This window comes from Salvia splendens, chromosome 11, assembly GCF_004379255.2.
Source record: "Salvia splendens isolate huo1 chromosome 11, SspV2, whole genome shotgun sequence".
In the NCBI taxonomy this organism is placed as follows: Eukaryota; Viridiplantae; Streptophyta; class Magnoliopsida; order Lamiales; family Lamiaceae; genus Salvia; species Salvia splendens.
This window is the reverse complement of record NC_056042.1, coordinates 19,616,373-19,639,323: the sequence shown is the minus strand read 5'-3', so window position 1 is coordinate 19,639,323 and position 22,951 is coordinate 19,616,373. Positions and strand designations below refer to the sequence as shown.

The window sequence follows — 22,951 nt, the reverse complement described above, 5'->3', positions numbered from 1 at the left end:
CGTAGTTTAACCCACCTTAGTTAAGCATGGCAGCAGCCAACCCCCAACATGTCCCCAACACAACTCGGCACGCCTCTGTCCCTGTGGGATTCGACCCTTACTTCCTTTTACTAGTCAAATAGCGCAGTAGCAAATCCCGTTGTCTCCAGGTCTGGGTTGAACACCGGTGGACCATCACACTCGAGCTCTGAAGGGGAGGAAGATACACTCCCGTTTACCGAACCCAAAGAATGAGTTGAGTCAGAGGAAGAACTTATTCCAATTGCAGATATAGTGGATAATGATCCTGAGATTGGATCTCTCAACGCCCACCTAAACGGTGAGCCGTATCAAGCCATCGTGGTGACCCCTGTTTAGTCATGGATTGAGATAAAGAATAATGTGCTAGCTGTCATGCCTCATTTCTATGGGAGAAGAGTGGATAACCCTTACACATTCCTGCACGAGTTCTGCAAACTCTGTGGGATTTAGAAGTGACCAGTTGGTTCCAGTGAGGACGACTACCGGTTGGGAGCTATCCCTTTCGCATTACAAGAAGAGGTGGATACTTGGTTCATGAGGCTGCCCCCGAAATCTATAAGGACCTGGCTGGAGTTCCGACAAATTTTCCTAGATTACTTATTCCCCTCCACAAAGACGAATGCTCTGAAGAAGGAGATACAGGGAGCCCGTCAGAACAATGATGAAACTTTAAGTGAATATTGCGGAAGATATACAGGGTTGCTTGATGCGTGCCCGAACAACCACATGGTGGAAGCCGATGTTTATAACACTTTCTATGAAGGACTAACCCCAGAAAGCAAAGATCTCATGAATTCTTCAAGCGGTGGCGATTTCTCTAAGCTGAAAGTGAGCGAAGCCAAAAGGGTGCTTGACAGGCTGATCAATGCCAAGAGGGTATAAGATAATCCAAGAACCACAATCTTGAGGCGAGTGGCGGAAATTATGTTCGTGGACACAACCGAGAAAAGAATGGAGGCCCGTATGGACAAGCTGGCGAAGGCAATATTGGCCACGATGGAGAAACAGAATCAACCTGCCCCGCAAGAGAAGCTAAATGCTGTATCAAGCCAGGAGGGGATGTATCCCAGCTACAGACCCCAAGGAGATCCGAATTTCCAAGCTTAGATGAGTGCTGCTGGACATTGGAACCCCAATGGTAGCTGGAACCCAGGAAAACAGAGTGATGCTCCATGGAGAGATTATCCAAATTTCTGATGGTTTGGTCAGAACCAGAATGAACAACCACCGCCAGTAATTACTTATCAGCAACCACCGGCCATCACTTATCAACAACCACCTGCGATAACTTATCAACAGCCGCCGGCTATCAGTTATCCCACACAACAGGAAGGGCAATCCTAGTGGCAAAACCGCAACCACAAAGGGCAGAATAACTGGAACAACAATAGGGGACATGAGAATCAGCCACACTGGCAGAACCGAAATCAAAACAATCAGATGGTCTCCTATGTTCCACCACATCAACGAGGCTCCAAAACCATAATTCAAACACCCCGCCGCAACAACATGGGAGTCAAGGACCACATGTAAGCTTTCATCATTGGTTAGGATCCTCTTCTAATAATCCGCAGGGAGCAAGCTCAAGCCAGCCAACGACCAAGCAATCTAAAAGCACAGAAGAGCTGATCGGAGATTTACTGAACTCCCAACAGCATCTTCAGGGAAACTGTTAAGGTTTTGTATACTAGAAATCACCTTTAGAGTGATTGGATACTATAAAACTCTACTTGTTATTTTCCAATGAATAAAACAGATTATTTTTGTCATAATGTTGTTATGTTTTACATTTAATGGTTGTTTATTGCATATTTAAATGTATAAGAACGTAACAAAGTCTAAGTCTTTGTTATAGTAGACCGGTTGTGGGCGTCGTCCACTTTAAGGTAACACGGTCAGTTCTGAACAAAGAAAAAGAAGAATTTCACAACCCAGATAGGCCTAGACTACCTATCCTGAAAGGTTGCAATGTCAGTTCGATTATTTCTAAGCCTTATTGAAATAAGATGACGTTAATGTGGTATAGCACTTAATGGATCTAACAGCAAGATGAGTATTTATGCTATTTACTGAAAGACGAGGTCTTGATAATAATTTCTTAATCAATGTACGTTAGCATTGAGCATACGATATTGAGTATCTACTACTTTGACTTACCAAATGTTAACCCAACGATCCAGGTATATTGGGTAGTGGTGATCATTATCTAGCGGTGCTAGGATTGCTATTACGTTGAATCGTGCGCGAAGAGAGTCTCGTTTGATAACATCCACAAGAGGAGCTCGAAACAAGGTTTTATTATTCGGAACCTAGCTAGTTGGAGTTTGATCACTCTATGAATAATAAATAAGAGTTTCTTGTTAAGTCCACTCTTGGAGATTAAATATGTTGATTAATTAAGTCCATAGCAGACATTAATTAATTAATGGATGTTTCTATCTTAAGGGCAGAAAATGAATTGAACGCAAATAACGGAAACCCAGAATACTTGTAATTTCAGATTTGGAAAGGCAGTGCAATATTACTTCTGTAGTGGCTGCTTGTAATATTCCAATATAAGCTTATATTAAATTGTGGGTTCAATTTAATTAGTAAAAAGCTAATTGGGTGAGGCCTGATCCAATTCTTCCTTAGATCCCTGACTGGGCCCAATTTGTGACTTAATATAAATAGGAGAATAGAGGAGACAGAAAACACTTTTTTCTACATAAAAATTTCGTCCCCCTCTAGAGAGAGTTCAAAATTTGTGCCTCCTCCTTGAGCAGTTTCTGTCTTCCATTATTCGAGTCCTAGTACGTTGGTGAGATGTGCCCACACAAATATCAGCGTATAGTCCGAGACACCAGTCAGAAGATCCGAGGTCTTGTATTGAAGATCTTCACGTGGAGACGGAGTAAGCCATCATCGATTCTTGATTGAATCAACGAGGTAAATTGGCTAATTTCGTAGTAAGCATGTTTTAGGGATTTTATATGCTAAAGCATGTTTTAATTGAAGTTATGAGCATCATACATGTGATAATTGTGCGAATAGAATTTGTCTGAATAATCTGCTAAATAGATCAAATTCATGTGATCGGATTTTTACGCACGCTTCCTAGTGGCAAAACCGCAACCATGAAGGGCAGAATAACTGGAACAACAGTAGGGGACATGAGAATCAGCCACACTGGCAAAACTGAAATCAGAACAATCAGATGGTCTCCTATGTTCCACCACATCAATGAGGCTCCAAAACCAGAATTCAAACGCCCCGCCTCAACAACATGGAAGTCAAGGACCACATGTAAACTTTCATCATTGGTTAGGATCCTCTTCTAATAATCCACAGGGAGCAAGCTCAAGCCAGCCAACGACCAAGCAATCTAAAAGCACAGAAGAGCTGATCGGAGATTTACTGAACTCCCAACAACATCTTCAGAGAAACATGCAGGCCAACAATGACGTGATGCACCAGTTGCAAGATGCCCAGGAATAGCACAAGGCGGCTATGGACATGCTCACCAAACAGATCTCGCAGATGGCCACCACATTGAATGAGATACGGGGGCATAATGGTCACCTCCCCGCCACTGTTAAGATGCCATACAGAGCTATTATCAGTAATATCACTCTAAGATCAGGGAGGGACTATGCCGAACCCGTGAGAAGGACAGATGAAGAAAGTGAAGAGTTGACCCAGGGGAAGGCTGAAACAGAGGCCCCCCTGGATGAGGTGAGGAAGTCGTTGCCTCAGTTTGCTGACCCAGTGCCTCTTGATGAAGAGCCAGAAGAGTTGAACGAGGACTGAATAAGGCATGAGGGTGAAGTCCCTAATGAAGGTTCAAGCAATGCAGTAAAGCATACGAAACCTTACCCATATCGGGGAGAACCCAAAAGGCAGAAAGAAGATCCCACCAATTTTATGGAGATTTTTGGGAAGCTGGAGATCAACCTACCGTTCTTACAAGCATTGAAATTGCCCCCGTTCAGCAGATTTATAAAGGATTTCATAGCTGGGAAGGGGAAAGCTGACGGGAAGATAGTGATTGGGGAAAGTGTGTCCGCTGTTATCCAGAAGAAGAGACTTCCTAGAAAACGAACCGACCCTGGGAAGTTTACCCTGCCGATCGTCATTGGGGACGTGAGTATTGAACATGCTCTGTGTGACCTGGGGGCTTCCATCAATGTACTGCCTTTTTCGGCATACAAAAGACTAACTGGTGTCAGACTGGTGGATACAAAGGTACTCATTCAACTAGGAGACAGATTATGCATAAACCCCGAAGGAGTTCTGGAAAACGTAATAGTGAGGGTGCACAATTTCCTTTATCCGGCGGACTTTAACGTGATTAGTATGAATGAGTCAGAGGTTGGAGAATCAAGTGGAGTGTTGTTGGGAAGACCGTTTCTCAGGACAGCAAAAACTGTAATTGATGTCAGTGACGGCACGATTTGCCTTGACTATCATGAAGAGAAGTTCACATTCAACATTGATGAAGCCATGAAGAAGCTATTAGACATTGAGAATTTACATTCTCTAGATGTCATTACCCTGTTGGTTCAGGAGTTCCTAGAAATTGAGCTTCTACAGGAACAACTTGAGGCTTCTGAGTTGAGTGACTCCATTGAAAAGGGTGGTGCGAGGCGCTGATCACACAGGACTTGACAGATGAAGAAATTAATGAGGCTATTATGGGATTTTGCTAGAGGCTAGGGTCGACTGGTTCAAGTAGTTTGGCCCAACTGAACAGCTTGGAAAAATTGAGGAGTCTGGAGAAGTTACCCGACTTTGGGGAACTGGCCGTGAAGAATATGGAGAAAAACTCATTGCCTCAAGAGACAAGCCCACCCAAGATAGAACTGAAGACATTGCCTCCTGGATTGAAGTATGCTTATCTAGGGGAGGAGGAGACTCTACAGGTTATAGTGAACAACCAGTTGTCCGACGAGCAAGAAGAAAGACTGTTGGAGGTTTTGAAGAAGAATCAGAAACCAATGGGATGGACTCTATCGGATTTGGTGGACATCAGTTTAGATCTGTGTATGCACCACATCCGCCTGGAGGAGGGTGCCAAGACTCACCGGGAGAATTAGCGGAAATTGAATCCCAATATGAGGGAAGAAGTGCTAAAGGAAGTCCTGAAATTGTTAGCCATAGGGATCATATATTCTATTCCGATAGCAAATGGGCCAGTCCTGTCCATATGGTACCAAAGAAATCCGGTATTCAGGTAGTGAAGAACGACAAAAATGAATTGGTGCCTACGAGACTGGTAACCGGCTGGAGAATTGTATTGACTATCGGAAGCTATATAAGGCTACACGAAAGGATCATTTTCCACTGCCCTTCATTGACCAGATGCTCGAAAGCGCAGGTAAGCAATACTTTTGCTTCCTGGATGGCTATAGTGGGTATTTTCATATATATGTAGATCCCGATGACCAAGAGAAGACGACTTTCACATGCCCTTTCGGTACATACGTGTATAGAAGAATACCTTTCGGGCTTTGTAATGCACTAGGAACTTTTCAAAGGTGCATAATTAGCATCTTCTGTGATTTGCTGGAAGAATGCATCGATATCTTCATGGACGACTTCACAGTTTATGGGAATTCTTTCGAGTCTTGCCTTGCCAATCTGGATCTGGTGTTAAGAAGATGTCAAGAGAAGAACTTGGTACTGAATTTTGAAAAACGCCACTTTATGGTACTCGAGGGAATCGTCCTAGGCCACGTCGTCTCAGAAAGGAGAATACAAGTTGATAAGGCGAAAGTGGATGTTACTACTAAGCTGCCTTTTCCCACAAACCAGAAGGAAGTGCGAGGTTTCTTGGGCCACGGTGGGTTCTATAGGAGGTTTATTAACGATTTTGCCAAAATTGTGCAGCCATTAACCCATCTCCTGAAGAATGATGTGGAATTTGTCTTCGACGAGACATGTTAGCGTACTTTCCAGCTTTTAAAGGATCGACTTGTCTCAGATCCGATCATTAGAACACCAGACTGGAATCACTCCTTTGAGGTGATGTGTGATGCAAGTGATTTCGCTGTTGGGGCAGTTTTGGGCCAACGGATAGAAGGAAAATGCTATGTGATTTTCTATGCGTCTAAAACGTTGAATCAGACTCAAAAAAACTATAATATAATGGAGAAGGTGATGTTCGCTATCGTGTATTCCTTCGAGAAATTTTGCCCGTATCTGTGGGGATCCAAGGTTATCGTGTATACTGATCATGCGGCGATAAAATATTTGTTTGCGAAGAAGGAATCGAATCAAATGTTGATCCGATGGGTATTGCTATTGCATGAATTTAACTGGGAAGAAAAAGACAAGGCTGGAACATAGAACAAGGTGGCTGACCATCTAAGTAGGATTACAGAGGGAGAAGATAAAGAAGACATCCCCGATGCTTTTCCAGAAGAGCACTTGTATTATATCGGAGGATCAGATGTCTTGATCATTTTGGGCGACACTTACAACCCAACTGATCCGGAGGAGTTTGTGTGTGAACTGAGCAAGATGCAAGCTGCATCGTGGTTCCCAGATCTGGCTAATTACTTGGTGACTAAGGAGTTGCCGCCTACACTAGAAGTGACAAGAGCGCAAAGGCTACAGATAAAGAGTGAAGCCAAATATTACTTTTGGGACGATCCATACCTATGGAAAATGAGAGTTGATCAGGTCTCCAGGCGATGCATCCATGAATGGGACCAGGAGGACATATTGGTTCATTGCCATTCGCTTGTTTGTGAGGCCATTTCGGCCCAAAGAAAATAGCTCAGAAAGTTTTGGACAACGGTTTCTATTGGCCGAATCTACATAAAGACGCCTACAAGTTCTGTAGGAAGTGCAGCCGCTGCCAGTTAACTGGAGGAATCTCTTTGAGAGATGAAATGCCGCAAGTGCCAGTGGTGGTGTGCGAGATTTTTGATGTCTGGGGTATGTGTCCAAATGGGTTGAAGCCAAGGTGACTGTGACTATGTGTCTAAATGGGTTGAAGCCAAGGCGACTGTGACTTGTGATGCAATGGAGGTGGTCCGATTTCTAAAGTCAACTATATTCAGCAGATATGGAATCCCCCAAGCCATAATATCCGGCCAAGGGACACACTTTTGTAATCGCACCGTGGAAGCTTTAATGAAGAAGTACGGGGTGCATCACCGACTGTCCACTCCGTATCACCCCCAGAGTAATGGTCAGACATAAATTTCAAACAGAGAGATTAAGAGCATTCTGGAGACAACAGTGAGCCCTTCAAGAGGCTGGATGTCGCCATACAGATTGGTCTTCGGAAAAATGTGCCACCTTCCGGTGGGTATCGAACACAGAGCCTACTGGGCGGTCAATGAGGTAAATATGCAACCCCAAGTTTACGCTGAGGAAAGGAAGCTCCAGTTGTAGAAATTGGAGGAACTCAGACTGGAATCGTATGACGCAACCATGTGGTACAAGGAAAAGACCAAACTCTGGCACGATAAAAACCTGAGGGTGAAGGAGCTGCATGTGGGACAGAGAGTTCTCCTATTCCAATCAAGACTGAAGTTGATGCCCAGAAAGTTGAAGTCGAAGTGGACTGGACCTTACACTATTGTCGCCCTAAGAGCGAATGGAGCGGTGGAGCTTCAGGGAAGTGACCCAAACTCTGATCCCTTTATGGTTAATGGTCACCGCATGAAACCCTTTAGGGAAAACTCAAAGGCATGCAAAGTGGAAGAAATTCCACTGTGCATACCCGTTGTTATTGCCTAAACTGGTTTGATGGAAAATGTCTTGAATGGTCCACTTGATAAGTGACTCATGATTTAGATGGATCAAGTGAACTGTCAAGGCATTTGGGTTTGTGTAAATATGTACATATCTTTTTAAATCCTTCTCATTTCCAAAATCTTCCAAAAAAATATTATCGGGAGCGTACAATTGATTGGATCATGTCGTGGGAAAGGAATGATAAAATCTGAAGAGCTCCATTTGACGGAACTCCCTTGATCCGGTTAAAACGAAACTCCCACCTTTGCTAAGTAGTTTTTGTAGAGTATTATGGAGGGTGACCTCCACGCGTCAGTAAATGCAAAAAATAGGAGAAGAGTTTTTGGAGGAAATAACTGAAAAGTCACTATACGAATGGTGTCTATTTGAACCGCCCCCGTACTCCACTCAAACAACTACCCCTAAATTCTAATCGCCATTCTCTCTCTGCAGGTTCCGGTGAAACTCAAACCCTAGTGTCGTAAACAACTACACCCAAGACTTCAGGAGACACACCCACCACCAAGGCCACCACTAGTTCGAGGCCTCTGTAGCGGGATACTGGAAGGTCAGGAGCGGTTCCGACCATTACCACACCCGCCGCCTCTGAGAGCAACTACCCTTCCCACCCCACACAGACCAGAGAACGATTGGTGGAGATGATCCAGTCGCTAAACGCAAACGTGGACCCCGCCTTACTCTTGGCCCAACTCAAAGCGGCCTCAACACCTCCTGCCGCCGCGCAACAAAATGCACAAACCCTTTAGCCAGAAACTGGTGATGTAACTGTAGAAAAAGAACGCAATAAAGGTACCGTCGTCATCGAAGATGAAGCCAAGGTCGTGAACGAGATGGGAGAGCCGTTAGAGGAGGAGGAAGAGGTGGAGAATGTTGCGGGACCCACCATCCCAAAATACCAGAGGAGACTCAAGCACAGTCTATTCCGATGAAACAACAACGGTGAATGAACCTATAGAGGAAGTCGAGCAACAACTACTCACTCTTGAGGAAGTCGCAGCAAACTTGGCGACAAGGAATTATGAGGCTACTGAGATGGATATGGAAGTGGATGGGGACCGGACTGATGGATAGAACTCTACTGAGAGGGTTGAGAAAAGTACTGATGAAACACATGAGAGTAGGGAAGTGATGATTGTGACCGATGAAGAGGAGGAAACTGAGACGGTGCTTCCCAGAGATGAGGCTGCTGAAGCAAGAGCTGCTGCCGTCCGTACTTATCAGAGGAGGTCAGCTAGAAAAGAGACTTCAGGAACGAAGTCTCAAGAAGAAAAACCACAGAAAACCCCTATAAAGAGAACATGGGAGGATATGAATAGTCCAGCAAGGGGTGCTGTTGGAGCATCACGTCGCAGAAGGAGGCTACTAATTGATGAAGAACCTGAAGAAGATGATGCTATCTTCACAGTAATAGACGCACTGCCCAGTTCTGGGCAACCCAACCTACTTGCTAAGGTGGACAACAGAGAAAGAGAAAGAGAAAGAGAAAGGAGGGAGCAAAAAAGAAACCAAGGCAGGTCTCAACAACCGTGGTGATTCAAGATGGAAGAAGGAGGTCTGAAGAACAAGATGATGAGGCGCTGAGGATGGAGCGTCGTTCTAAGCGAACAAATGATGGGGCGAGGAGTGCTTCTGAGCCAAGACCGGAGATGGCCAGGATACAGTTTGAAAAGATACGTGTCCGTCTGGACAACGAGTTGCTAGGGCGAATGATCACATTCGACGACTCCCAAACAACGGATGAATGTGCAGCAAGGGTGGGGTCGAGCAAGAAAGAAAGGTCTGGAAAACGGCTGGACCAACTCACCCTGGAAAAGTTTGAAGGAGTACAGGAGTTCATGCACTACATCACGGGAATAGGATATGATTGGCTTTTGGGTCTGCGCATGCCGAGAATGCCAATAGAGTTGGCCCAGAAGTTCTTCACTTCGTTCTGTTTCACATACACGATAGATGTGGGGGCTGAATCTATCAGTTTCAGGTTTTTTACGAGAGAAATGAGGATGAGTATCAGGGAGTGGTCGGTACGACTTGGCCTGTACACTGCAGACCAAGAAGTTGAATGTTTTGAGAGTGACGTCGGTGCTCCAAAGGAAATCCCAGATTTCAACAAACAAGCCGCTTGGGAAGAGATGGTTCCAAGGGGCACTGAAGCTTATCAACCAACAACATCCAGAGCCGACTATATCAAATACCCCATCCTCCGATTAGCCCAAGTATTTGTAGGCGCAAATCTGTTGGCCCAAGCCAACACTGCCGCCTCCGTCACATAATCATAATTATACTTTATGTGGTGTATGTTGAAGAAGAGGAAGGTCCATTTGGGATATTGGATTGCTAGGACATGTCAGTCGATCTCCAGCCGCGCTTCACGCAATTTAAATTGCTTTCATGTATTAGGGGCTATTTTTGTGAAAGCGTCTGGATATGTGGCTGGAAAGCGGCTGGACCAACTCACCCTGCATATGACCGTAATAGAGAGGATACCTAGGCTGTCTTACTACCCTAATCCGGAGCTGTTTGGTGAAAAATTCTTCACGAATGTAATCAAGCCAGGCTCGCAGATTGCGTTTCTATCAGGTAATCAAGCCAGGCTCGCAGTCCGAGGGGGTTGTGAAGAAAAGAACCAAGACGAAGTAGATGGAGGTGGTTGTAGCTGAAAAGGAAAAAGAGACAGAAACACAGAACGACGTTGCTGCACCTGCTACGTCTGCTACTCCTACGGTGTCTCCTGGTCATGCTAGCCTCGTGGAACTCGTGGGACACCTGGACGATTGGAGAGCCAGAATGGAAGGGCTGACAGAGAGGATAGCTCTGAGCTCTTATGCCCAGACGCAGTTGCAGACGACCCAGAAGGAGATACAAATGAAATACAATGAGGATGTTAGGACAACGGTCTTCGCTGTGCGAGAGATGGTCTCCCTGATGGCCAGAGAAATAGTTCTGCAGCGAGAAAGGGCTCCCCAACCTACAGCCCCAGGCGCAAGCAGTAGGAGACCAGCTGGAAGAGACTAACTTACAGCCCCAGGTGCGGGCAGCAGAAGACCAGCTGGAAGAGACCAACCTACAGCCCCTAGCGAAAGCAGCAGAAGACCAACTTGGAGAGATGAACCACACCCCAGAGCAGCTGACTCCAGAAGGGATCAGCCAAGGAAATGACTATCCCCCCCACGACCAAGTATTTTTAAATTTATGTTTTTACTTTTCTGTCCATATGTGTGTCTGTTTTTCTTGTTTATCATCACCACACTTAGCCTAGTGCCCAGTCTAAGTGTGAAAAGTTTGTCTGTGTTTATGTGTTTTCTTTGGTCAGTGTTGATGTCTTCTCCCACTTAGCCCGATGTTTGTTCTAAGTGTGAGAAGTTTGTGTTTGTTGATTTGGTTTTGTATGTTTAAAAAAAAGTGCAACACTTACTACTCTTTTACACTTTATCGTGTTAGCTTGAGGGCAAACGAAGATAAAGTGAGAGGCGGGGAGTAGTGTGGAATATTTGAACATAAGCATGGCTTGACTTATCTATGTTTACCTTTTGAACCTGTTAATCATCTGAATCAACGTAGCGAAGCATGTCGAATCATAACTTGATTATTTGAAGGTTAGTTGGTAGAATAGTGTGTCATTTGAACGAAGCATGTCGACCCAATCTAGGTGTGTGTCCATTCTGTGTTAGTAATGTTAGGGTTTGTATACTAGAAATCACCTTTCGAGTGATTGAATACTGTAAAACTCTAATTATTATTTTCCAATGAATGCAACAGATTATTTTTGTCATAATGTTATTATGTTTTACATTTAATGGATGTTTATTGCATATTTAAATGTATAAGCAAACGTAACAAAGTCTAAGTCTTTGTTTTAGTAGACCGGTTGTGGGCGTCTTCCAATTTAAGCTAACACGGTCAGTTCTGAACCAAAAACAAAATAAGAATTTCACAACCTAGATAGGCCTAGACTACCTATCCTGATAGGTTGCAATGTTAGTCCGATTATTTCTAAGCCTTATTGAAATAAAATGACGTTGGTGTGGTATAGCACTGAATTGGATCTAAACAGCAAGACGAGTCTTTATGCTATCTAGTGAAAGACGAGGTCTTGACAATTAATTTCTTAATCAATGTACGTTAGCATTGAGCATACTATATTGAGTATCTACTACTTTGACTTACCAATAGGTGCGGGTTTTTCGCCACCCAACGATCCTGGTATATTGGGTAGTGGCGATCAATATCTAGCGATACTATGATTGCTATTATGTTGAATCGTGCGCGAGGTGAGTCTCGTTTGATAACATCCACAAGAGGAGCTCGAAACAAGGTTTTATTATTCGGAACCTAGCTAGTTGGAGTATGATTACTCTATGAATCATAAATAAGAGTTTCTTGCTAAGTCCACTCTTGGAGATTAAAATATATAAATTAATTAAGTCCATAGCTGACATTAATTAATTAATGGATGTTTCAATCTTAAGCGCTGGAAATAAATTACACACATTAAAAGGAAACCCGGAATACTTGTAATTTCGGATTTGGAAAGGCAGTGTAATATTACTTCTGTAGTGGCTGCTTGTAATATTCAAATATAAGCTTGTATTAAATTATGGGTTCAATTTACTTAGTAAAAAGCTAATTGGGTGAGGCCATATCCAAATTCTTCCTTAAATCCCTGACTAGGCCCAATATGCGACTTAATATAAATAGAAGAATAAAGGAGACAGAAAATTAACTTGTGCATACACAAAATTTTCGTCCTCCTCATCATAGAGAGAGAAACGAAATTTGCTTTCCATCCGTGAGCAGGATTCCGTCTTCTTTATTTAAGTCCTAGTACACTGGTGAGATTTGCCCACACAAATATCAGTTTACAGTCCGGGACACCAGTCAAAAGATCCGAGGTCGAGTACCCAAGATCTTCACGTGGAGAAGACGCAAGCCATCTTCGATTCTTAGGTGAATCAACGAGGTAAATTGGCTAACTCCATAGCAAGCATGTTTTAGGGATTATTTGTGCTAAAGCCTGTTTAAAATTCAAGTTATGAGCATGATACATGTGATAATTACGCGAATAGAGTGTATCTAAATAATTTGCTAAATATATCAGTTTTATGTGATCCGTTAGAAACGCATGCTTCCGCTACCAACCCCTTTAATTGGTATCAGAGCCAGTCTTTGGCTCTGATTATTTGGATTTAAATTTCGTGAAATTCATGTATGCATGTATTAATTGATTGAGAAGAATGTTTTTGGTGTTTTGTTTATTTACTATGCATGATGAACTCAAGAACTATCGAATCAAAGAACTTGAATTTTTCAATCGTACTACACGTGCGATCGGGATAGGAATGTCGACACAGTGGGAGCAAAGGGCGATGATCGTGGGGCGACGCGCAGACGAGCGAGGGCTCATGCGCACCACCGACCTAGACTGCGGAAGCCCTATGCAGATTCCGGAACAGCATTGACGGCGCGTGCAGAGGCGTGGCGTGGTGGCTGCTCGGTGAGCTGCCGAGACGTTGAGCCAGCATGCCCCGAACCCAAGGTGGAAGGTCGCCGAGACGAGGCTCCAGCAGCTGGCCGAGAGGGACGCGCCTTCGTGCGCGCAGCTGACCTAGGTAGTGAGAGTTTTGGGTTTTGGTGTGCCAAGACGGGCGACGAACACCGACCGAGAGCAGCGGCACTATCGTGCACGCTGTTGGCCGAGCAGCCGCGTCACCCGACGTGCTGAGACGACGAGCAGTAGGGACTGACGGGCCGAGAGTAGCAGCCCCATGCGCGCGTGCACCTGTCCGAGGAGTGGTCAGGCTCGATGCGTCATGATCCGACGACGAACTCGTCGGATCTTCGTCGTTCATCGTTCGTACGAACCTCATGTGATGAGATAACGATGAAAGATTATTTTAATGATTATTTAATTTTTTAATTAAAAGATATGATTAAAATATTATTTATTATTTAATGGAAATAAAATCTTTTGGGAAGATTTCCCTAGATTTTGGGAATATTTTTATTGTTATATATATCTATGGAAATAAATAATATTATTTTATTCTATGATGATATGGACAAGAATAATTTAATAGTTTCCTAATATTTATACATCTAGAATCCTAATTAGGATAGATATGTATGAATACATTAAATAATAAAACTTCTCTTCCTGATCTTGAACAAGGAAATAATTTGATTTTAATTTTTCGTGTCTTATTAAGAATTAAATCACTTACTTATTTTAGATATATCTTATAGTAGACATGTATAAGAATTAAATTCCACAATAGTTTCCTAAAGGAAGATACCGATAAAAATAGAAGATTTATTTATCCAGTAAATTTAAATACCACCAGAATTTAATTAAGCCTTAATCTGCCTCAAGGCTTAGGATAATTAAAGAAAAACCATAACCCAAATATCTAAGCTATAATTACGAACTCAACGTTTGTATATGGTCTCCATCAATTGGTCTGCAATTTATGAAGCTTTTTTCCAATATTGTCGCCACCCATAATGTGGGGACAATAATCCTAAGAAATAGCGAGTTCATGAGGGCGGGCTTCTAAAAAATAAACAGTATGAACTAGAATGTGGTTTCCAATATTATCGCCACCCATAATGTGCGGACAATAATCCTAAGAAACTGCAAGATTCAGAAGTTCACATAGGATTTATGAGATAGCTTGATCTTGTTAGCAGCACATAAGCATTGTTATGGGAGTGTGTTGTAGAAATGAGACTCTGTAATGCTAAATTCGATGGTCTTGCTTAGGAAACATTAGGCGACCATGCCATTATGTGGTCTCTGGGCTATTCGTCGGTATTGTGACCAGTAAAGTTGTAAGATTTTAAAAAGTTTTATGGTTAATCTATCAAACATCTTACATAAGTTTATGACAAATAGTAAAAACTCTATTTTGTAGTACAAATCAAATCGTCAAGATGTCATTCAATCCTCTTTCTGCAATTCTTAAAGAAAACAAGCTCGAGGGCCAAAATTACATAGAATGGAAACAAAACTTGGACATCGTTCTTACAGCAGATGAGTACATCTTTGTACTCACAACCCAGCGACCTCCAGTGCCGCCGGCTAATGCTGCGGTAAGAGTCAGAGATGCGCACAGACGGTGGCATAAGGCGAATTAGATGGCTAAGTGCTATATGTTGGCATCTATGTCATCAGTGCTCAAGCATCAGCATTCAGCCATGGAAACAGCCGCCGAGATCATGCAAAATCTTAAGAATCTTTTTGGTACTCAGAATCGAATGGCTAAGTCTCAAGCCTTTCGGAGTATCATGTCGAAGACAATGAAGAAAGGCTCGTCTTTGAGGGACCATGTTCTCGAGATGATGGGCCACTTCAACCAGATTGAGGTTTTGGGAGGGACGATCGATCCCGAGTCCCAAGTAACTATCATCCTTCAAAGTCTTCCCCCTAGCTTCCAGCAGTGCAAGCTCAATTTCGGGATGAACAAAAGGAATTACACCTTGGCAGAATTGTTGACTGAACTACAGTCGGCAGAGGACCTTATGGCTCAGGCTAAGGCGGCCATGATGACTTTGGCGCCTCGTTCCTTTGGCTTCAACCTAGCACAGGAAAAAGGACGGTACCGAACTCATGAGCGGCCAAGATGGCTAAGGGAAAGAAGAAGAAGAGGGCAAACAACAACCCCACGGGGAAGTGTTTCAAGTGTGGGGAAAAGGGGCATTGGAAGCCAGACTGTCCTAAAAGGGGCAAGGCTACAGGTATGCACCGGGCTCTAGTAGTCGAGTCATGTTTGGCCTCGACATCTACTTGCACTTGGGTTATTGACATAGGAGCAAGGAATCATATTTGTTTTGATCCTGACTTAATGCAGGTGACAAGACGGTTACATGATCGTGAGATCGAAGTCCATCCGGGCGACGCTACAAAAGTGGCGGCCATTGCAGTGGGAGACGTTTATTTGCGCTTTAGTAGTGTTAGATTTTAGATTTAATTTCAGTTTCTAAATTAGTTTTTGATGGATATTCGATTTCTTTTAATGACAATTGCGTTATTAAGAAAGATGGTTCTTATATCTATCATGGTATCATGGAAAACGATCTGTACACAATCACATCTACACAGTTTAATAATCGTAAATCAGAACTTAATACAACATCGAAAATTTCAAAGAAAAGAAAAGAACCTTCAAGTTCAATGAACGAAACGTACTTATGGCACCTTAGACTTGGTCATGCCAATGAATTGAGGATCCATTCTCTTGTGGAACAAGATCTTATTAAAGGTCCAGAGGAGGAACCCTTTCATAAGTGTGAGTCATGCTTAGAAGGCAAGATGACCAAGAGGCCTTTTAAGGCTAAGGGCAATAGGGCCACGGAAGTACTTGAGCTCGTTCATTCCGATGTATGTGGACCAATGTCTACAGAAGCAAGAGGTGGTTTTCGATATTTCATCACATTTATTGATGACTTCTTGAGAATTGGATATGTCTATTTGATGCGCCACAAGTCAGAGTCTTTTGAAAAGTTCAAAGACTTTAAGGCTCATGTGGAGAAGTATCATGGAAAGAGTATCAAAAGCCTGCGATCTGATCGTGGAGGCGAATACCTCAGTGCCGAGTTTTTGGGCTACTTATCGGAGTCGGGAATTGAATCCCAACTGACTACGCCGGGCACGCCCTAGGAGAACGGCGTGGCTGAAAGAAGGAACATGACCTTGTTAAACATGGTCATGGTCTGTTCGATGATGAGTTATGCACGGCTACTTATTTCATTTTGGGGACATGCCTTGCTTTCTGCAAGCCATATTTTAGACAACTTACCGTCAAAATTCGTGCCTACTTCTCCTTATGAGTTGTGGACTGGGCGCAAGCCCAATCTTGAACATCTCAAGATTTGGTGTAACATCCCGAAAATTTGTGATTTATTTTATTTTATTGATGTGGATGTTGAATGGGAAATGCTTTTATGAAATTTAATTTCTATGTAATTGAGTTAATTATGTGAAATTAGTTGTTGTTGGTTATGTGAGTTAATGTGATTAAGCTTCCAATGTGTGAATTAAATTAAGTGGGATCATGCATAATCATTCTAGCCATTTTATTTGAAATTTTCGGCCCTCCTATTTATTGGAAATAATACTTTCTTTCTTGGATTTAATTAATTGTTTTGGAATATTTATCCAAATTAAATCCTACCATACCTTGCCAAATCTTTCCTTAGCCTATTTAAATTGGGATTTAAATTATTTCCTTGTGGAAATACTTATAATTTTCGCCCCTTCCCTTCTTTTCTACTTGGAGATTCTTGAATTATTTTTTTTCTATTTTGTGGGATTTTTTTGACTAATGTAAAGACGGGGAAATCGTGACTAGGGAAGTGACTAAGGAGCGGGGAAGAAGAAAGGGAAAACAATGAAAGACAACATCTTAAACAAAGCTTCAAAAGAAAAGTTTTAATCGATTAAACAATTAAGCAGCGGGTTAATATTTTCAAGGTAATTAATGTCATAAAGTAGTGTAGAACAAAAGGAAAGACTTTATCAAGAACAATTCGAAACGAGGCAGCGGAATAAAGGTGTCTAGAGAGTCATAGGGAGACGCCTATGTATGAAGGCACGACGCATCCGGAATATCTAAAGGATCGACTCAACATCCGCCGCATCATCACCGCTCAACCTGCACATAAAGAAAACATATGCAGGGCTGAGTACTTGATATACTCAGTGGACACACGCCAAAATATTTGATAAAAGTTATGTCATTCATACCATAGTGAACTCGAGTTTTAACATTTTAGAAAAGAAATATCATCGAGTATCACAAAAACAGTTTCATAGTCTGGCCAGACAAAACAATCTCCCCATTTTCTCATCAATCAATCAATCATTCACATCCTCTTACCATAGTGCGACGAAAGTGTGGCCACACTATTCGCCCACAAGACCGGCCGACTTGCAAGGACGGCTCCCGATCCCACCTTTTTACACAGCCTGATAGGGTTTGCGGCCCTACTCAGACCCGAATTCGTTTATCAAAGCCCTATAGCCTAATGGAGTGAACTCACAAACTAGGCATCAAGCACAATCTCAACATAGCTCTATAGCCTAACGGAGCAAGCTCAAACGAACTAGGCATCAAGCACAATCTCAACATAGCCCTATAGTCTAACGGAGCAAGCTCAAACAAACTAGGCATCAGGCAACAATCTCAACATCAAAACAATCATGGCATGACATAACACTTTAAACCACCCTTATAGCTACAACATCGAAATTTTGAAACGTAAAAGAGTTTAGTAAAAGAAAGCCCACCTCGCTTGCTTAGACAACATAATACGCAACTCAAAAGCAACCCTCGTTCCTTATGCTCACGTACGCACAACAACCCTTGTCAACACCACAACACAATCAGCCTTCCATCAATACAATTTAACATGCATGCCCTATCGTTCCTTTCATCATTTTCTTAAATTACCCATCCCAAACGTTCACCAACACAAGGAAACACCATAGTATACCTCAACGTATAACACATAACCACGCCATAAGATACGTTCCTTAATCACACATGCATCATGTGATTCATTCAAACTTGACAACAAGTATTATTTTAATATGACAGAAATCTAGCAGAATTGCGCAGTCATTTTGTAAAAATCATTAAAAATCCATCCAACCTCTGTTGGGGCTGAAATTTTACCACAACACAGTAGATACATCAAATATCATCCAGTTGAAATTTCACATCAAAATCACATCTTTAGGTCGGTAAAATCAAAAACGAAACTCACTGGACGAGAATACAAATTCTGACAGAACTGCGAGGTTAACTTCAAAAATTCATTAAAAATTCATCCTTCATAAAAAACGGCTGAAATTTATAAACAACATAGAGGACATCTCAAATATTACTCAGTAAAGAATTCGTGCCAAAATAAGATCGTTTGTTCGGTCAAACACACGTCGGAATCTACTGTCCGAACACCACAGTTTTCATGCTTCACAAATTCGAATTAGGGTTTCTTCCTCATTCATCCAAACACAAATTTTTCATGCTTCCAACACACAATCATGCTTCAAAAGTTTCTCACAATCAAGTTCTCATATAATCACACATCATTCACAAATGATTCATTCAAACTTCACCCATATTCATTTAAAATCGCATATTCACAATTGTTCTCATACAAACACAAATTCCGACCGATTAATTATGCGATCTAAGATTCCTACACTCACTATATGCATGAAGGAATCAAGAACAAGGTTTCAATGCAGAAGATGAGGAAAAAATTCAATTATACCTTCTTGGATCGAAACCAAACGGTAGAAGCAAAGATTGATGCGATTCGTCGGGAACTCTTGAAAATCAAACTCCAATGGATGCAAGAACAAGGATTGGAAGGAATTTTGGAGAGGATGAAGAGAGGGAGGGAGAAAACGTGTGGGAGGGAGAGAGGGAGCGAGGGAGGGAGGCGTGAGAATGAGGAAAATAGGGTTAGGTTTTTTTTTTGTTCTATTTATTCAAGAATTACTCCCCTACTTAAATAAAACAAATTAAAATTGGTGGAAGAAAAAGAATAGGGAATAGGCGTGTACTTTTGAAGGAAATTGAGGTTGTGGGATTTTTTTGACTAATTAAATAGAGATTTGTTCAAATCAAATTTATTTGGAGAGAAAGAATCCCACAAAATAGAAACAAAATAATTCAAGAATCTCAAAGTAGAAAAGAAGAGAGGGGGCGAAAATTATAAGTATTTCCACAAGGAAATAATTTAAATCCCAATTTAAATAGGCTAAGGAAAGACTTGGCAAGGTATGGTAGGATTTAATTTAGATAAATATCCCAAAATAATTAATTAAATCCAAGAAAGAAAGTATTATTTCCAATAAATAAGAGGGCCGAAAATTTCAAATAAAATGGCTAGAATTATTATGCATGATCCCACTTAATTTAATTCACACAGTGGAAGCTTAATCACATTAATTCACATAACCCACAACAACTAATTTCACATAATTAACTCAATTACATAGAAATTAAATTTCATAAAAGCATTTCCCATTCAACATCCACACCAATAAAATAAAATAAGTCACAAATTTTCGGGATGTTACATCCTTCTCATCTTAACAGAAATTTCGTCCCAAAATTTGGTCGTCTCACATAAATAATTCGGGGTACTTTCACACATAACACATACCTAGGACATCATGCCAATCATGCTCATGTTCCACATAATCATACCATCACATTATCATATTCACACATGTATACTCTTGCCAAAACATCCTTATCAAATCGTTATCAATTTCATATTCTTCCAATAACTTAAAACATACCTCACATTCTTTTGGTTGAGCATGATGCTTCAGATGTTGAGCCTTCGTGACACTTTTAATCTAGACTTAAGGTGAAAGAATACTCTCGGACCAGAGCGAAAGAACGAAGCTCTGATACCACTCTGTCACGCCCGCATTTTCTAAGGATAGAAAACACGATTGATCGTGACTAGGGGAGGATTAAAGAAACGGGGAAGAAAGGGGAAAACAACACAACTCGACCATAGCTCGAAACAATTGGGAATGGCTCAAATAAAATCAGAGTATCATTTCAACAATCAACAACTCCAACTGAAAATATCTCAACAATACACGAACTCAAAAGAAATAATATTTAGCGGAAGCATTTCGAGAGTAGAATAATGCTATGTATGAAGACAAAACATATTCTAGACATTTGATAGACATTCTTCACTTTTATGCTCAACACCCACCGCGCTCGTCACCGTTCAACCTGCACATAGGGAAAAAACATGCATGGCTGAGTACTTGATGTACAGTGAACAAATGCCAAAACAATTTTATAAAAATAAATTATATAATGCCACCATTGAGTGACCTCGGGGTTTTAATCTTGAAAATGCCCGAGACACTAAAAATATCTCAAACACAAACTTTCAACTCATCCTCAAATCCTTTTTCCTCATCATTTCAAAACACAATAATTTCTCCTTGATTTATTTAAGAAACTGCCATATCTGTTCTTTACAGTGCCGTGTAAGGGGGCCACTTTCCACGAGCACAAAAATCGGCCAACCCATTCGATGACTCACGGTCCTAATCGTGTACACTAGTCCGAGTAGGGATGCACCCTTCCTAGGACCCGAATTCTATTAAACTCATAGTAGGGACTCACTCCCCACTAAGTAATCATCAACATCATCATCTCAAGTTCTCAACAACCTCAACAACATCATCTCAACAATCTCAACATACATGACAAGGAATGCGGCCACATTCAAAGTCACTAGACCGGCCAACTCGAAGAGATAGCACACGATCTCGTGGTGTACACTAGCCTGAGTAGGAACTCACTTCCTAGTCAGACCCGAATTCGATTTCAATAGGTCTAGTAGGGACAACTCCCTTGCTAAACAAACAGATAGGCATTTCTCAAACAAAAGCATGACATGACATTCCCTTTGCAAACTTTATTTTCCTCAAAAACGTATTTGAAGCATAAATCATTTTTCTCTATCAAGATCGAGCATCATCTCATATCACATCAACAAATCGAGCAAATCACAAATCACTCGATAAATCAACACATATATCACATAACATCACTTTCACTTTAATTATTTCACTTTAAGCACATAAATCACATCATCATCGAATAAAATTAATGATACTTGCAATCTCAGTTAAAAGGAATTTCGTCACATAAAATGATGCTCGAATCAATATATTAAAACTAAACCTCTTGAAAGTATTTAGTTCGAAAGCCCACAAAATACTTAGTTAGAAAGCCCACCTCATTCGTTTAATTTTCTGAATTTGAGCTCCTTACTTCGACTCCAATTTTGTTCGCGGAGAAAATTCTTCTTTGAGTCCATGCTTTCCTTCTTCCAATTATTCCCGAGCTCGGGCGACCATTCGCATCCACTCATCTCATGTCTCCCAGCTCTCGGTTTCTCAGCTCTACGTCGTCGTTCTTCCTGTCGTACCGTCATTCAGCTCCACCACCACCACGAGTAGTAGTATGCCCGTCGCTTCTCAGTTTTACATAGTCACTGCCGTTGTTGCTGCAGTGCTTGCGGCAACTCGGTGTAACATCCCGAAAATTTGTGACTTATTTTATTTTATTGATGTGGATGTTGAATGGGAAATTCTTTTATGAAATTTAATTTCTATGTAATTGAGTTAATTATGTGAAATTAGTTGTTGTGGGTTATGTGAGTTAATGTGATTAAGCTTCCAATGTGTGAATTAAATTAAGTGGGATCATGCATAATCTTTCTAGCCATTTTATTTGAAATATTCGGCCCTCCTATTTATTGGAAATAATACTTTCTTTCTTGGATTTAATTAATTATTTTGGGATATTTATCCAAATTAAATCCTCCCATACCTTGCCAAATCTTTCCTTTGCCTATTTAAATTGGGATTTAAATTATTTCCTTGTGGAAATACTTATAATTTTCGCCCCCTCCCTTCTTTTCTACTTGGAGATTCTTGAATTATTTTGTTTCTATTTTGTGGGATTCTTTCTCTCCAAATAAATTTAATTTGAACCATATCTCTATTTAATTAGTCAAAAAAATCCCACAACCTCAATTTCCTTCAAAAGTACACGCCTATTCCCTATTCTTTTTCTTCCACCAATTTTAATTTGTTTTATTTAAGTGGGGGAGTAATTCTTGAATAAATAGAACAAAAAAAAACCCTAACCCTATTTTCCTCATTCTCACGCCTCCCTCCCTCGCTCCCTCTCTCCCTCCCACACGTTTTCTCCCTCCCTCTCTTCATCCTCTCCAAAATTCCTTCCAATCCTTGTTCTTGCATCCATTGGAGTTTGATTTTCAAGAGTTCCCGACGAATCGCATCAATCTTTGCTTCTACCGTTTGGTTTCGATCCAAGAAGGTATAATTGAATTTTTTCCTCATCTTCTGCATTGAAACCTTGTTCTTGATTTCTTCATGCATATAGTGAGTGTAGGAATCTTAGATCGCATAATTAATCGGTCGGAATTTGTGTTTGTATGAGAACAATTGTGAATATGCGATTTTAAATGAATATGGGTGAAGTTTGAATGAATCATTTGTGAATGATGTGTGATTATATGAGAACTTGATTGTGAGAAACTTTTGAAGCATGATTGTGTGTTGGAAGCATGAAAAATTTGTGTTTGGATGAATGAGGAAGAA

General features: G+C 41.4%; 1 protein-coding gene across 1 annotated transcript; it reads left to right on the top strand.

Moving 5' to 3' along the window:
• Nucleotides 1-3,924: 3,924 nt before the first annotated feature.
• On the top strand, nt 3,925-4,653 carry LOC121754550. The gene has a single exon (XM_042149889.1). It carries the CDS (start codon nt 3,925-3,927, stop codon nt 4,651-4,653), a length of 729 nt encoding a protein of 242 aa, XP_042005823.1.
• The last annotated feature ends 18,298 nt before the right edge of the window (nt 4,654-22,951 follow it).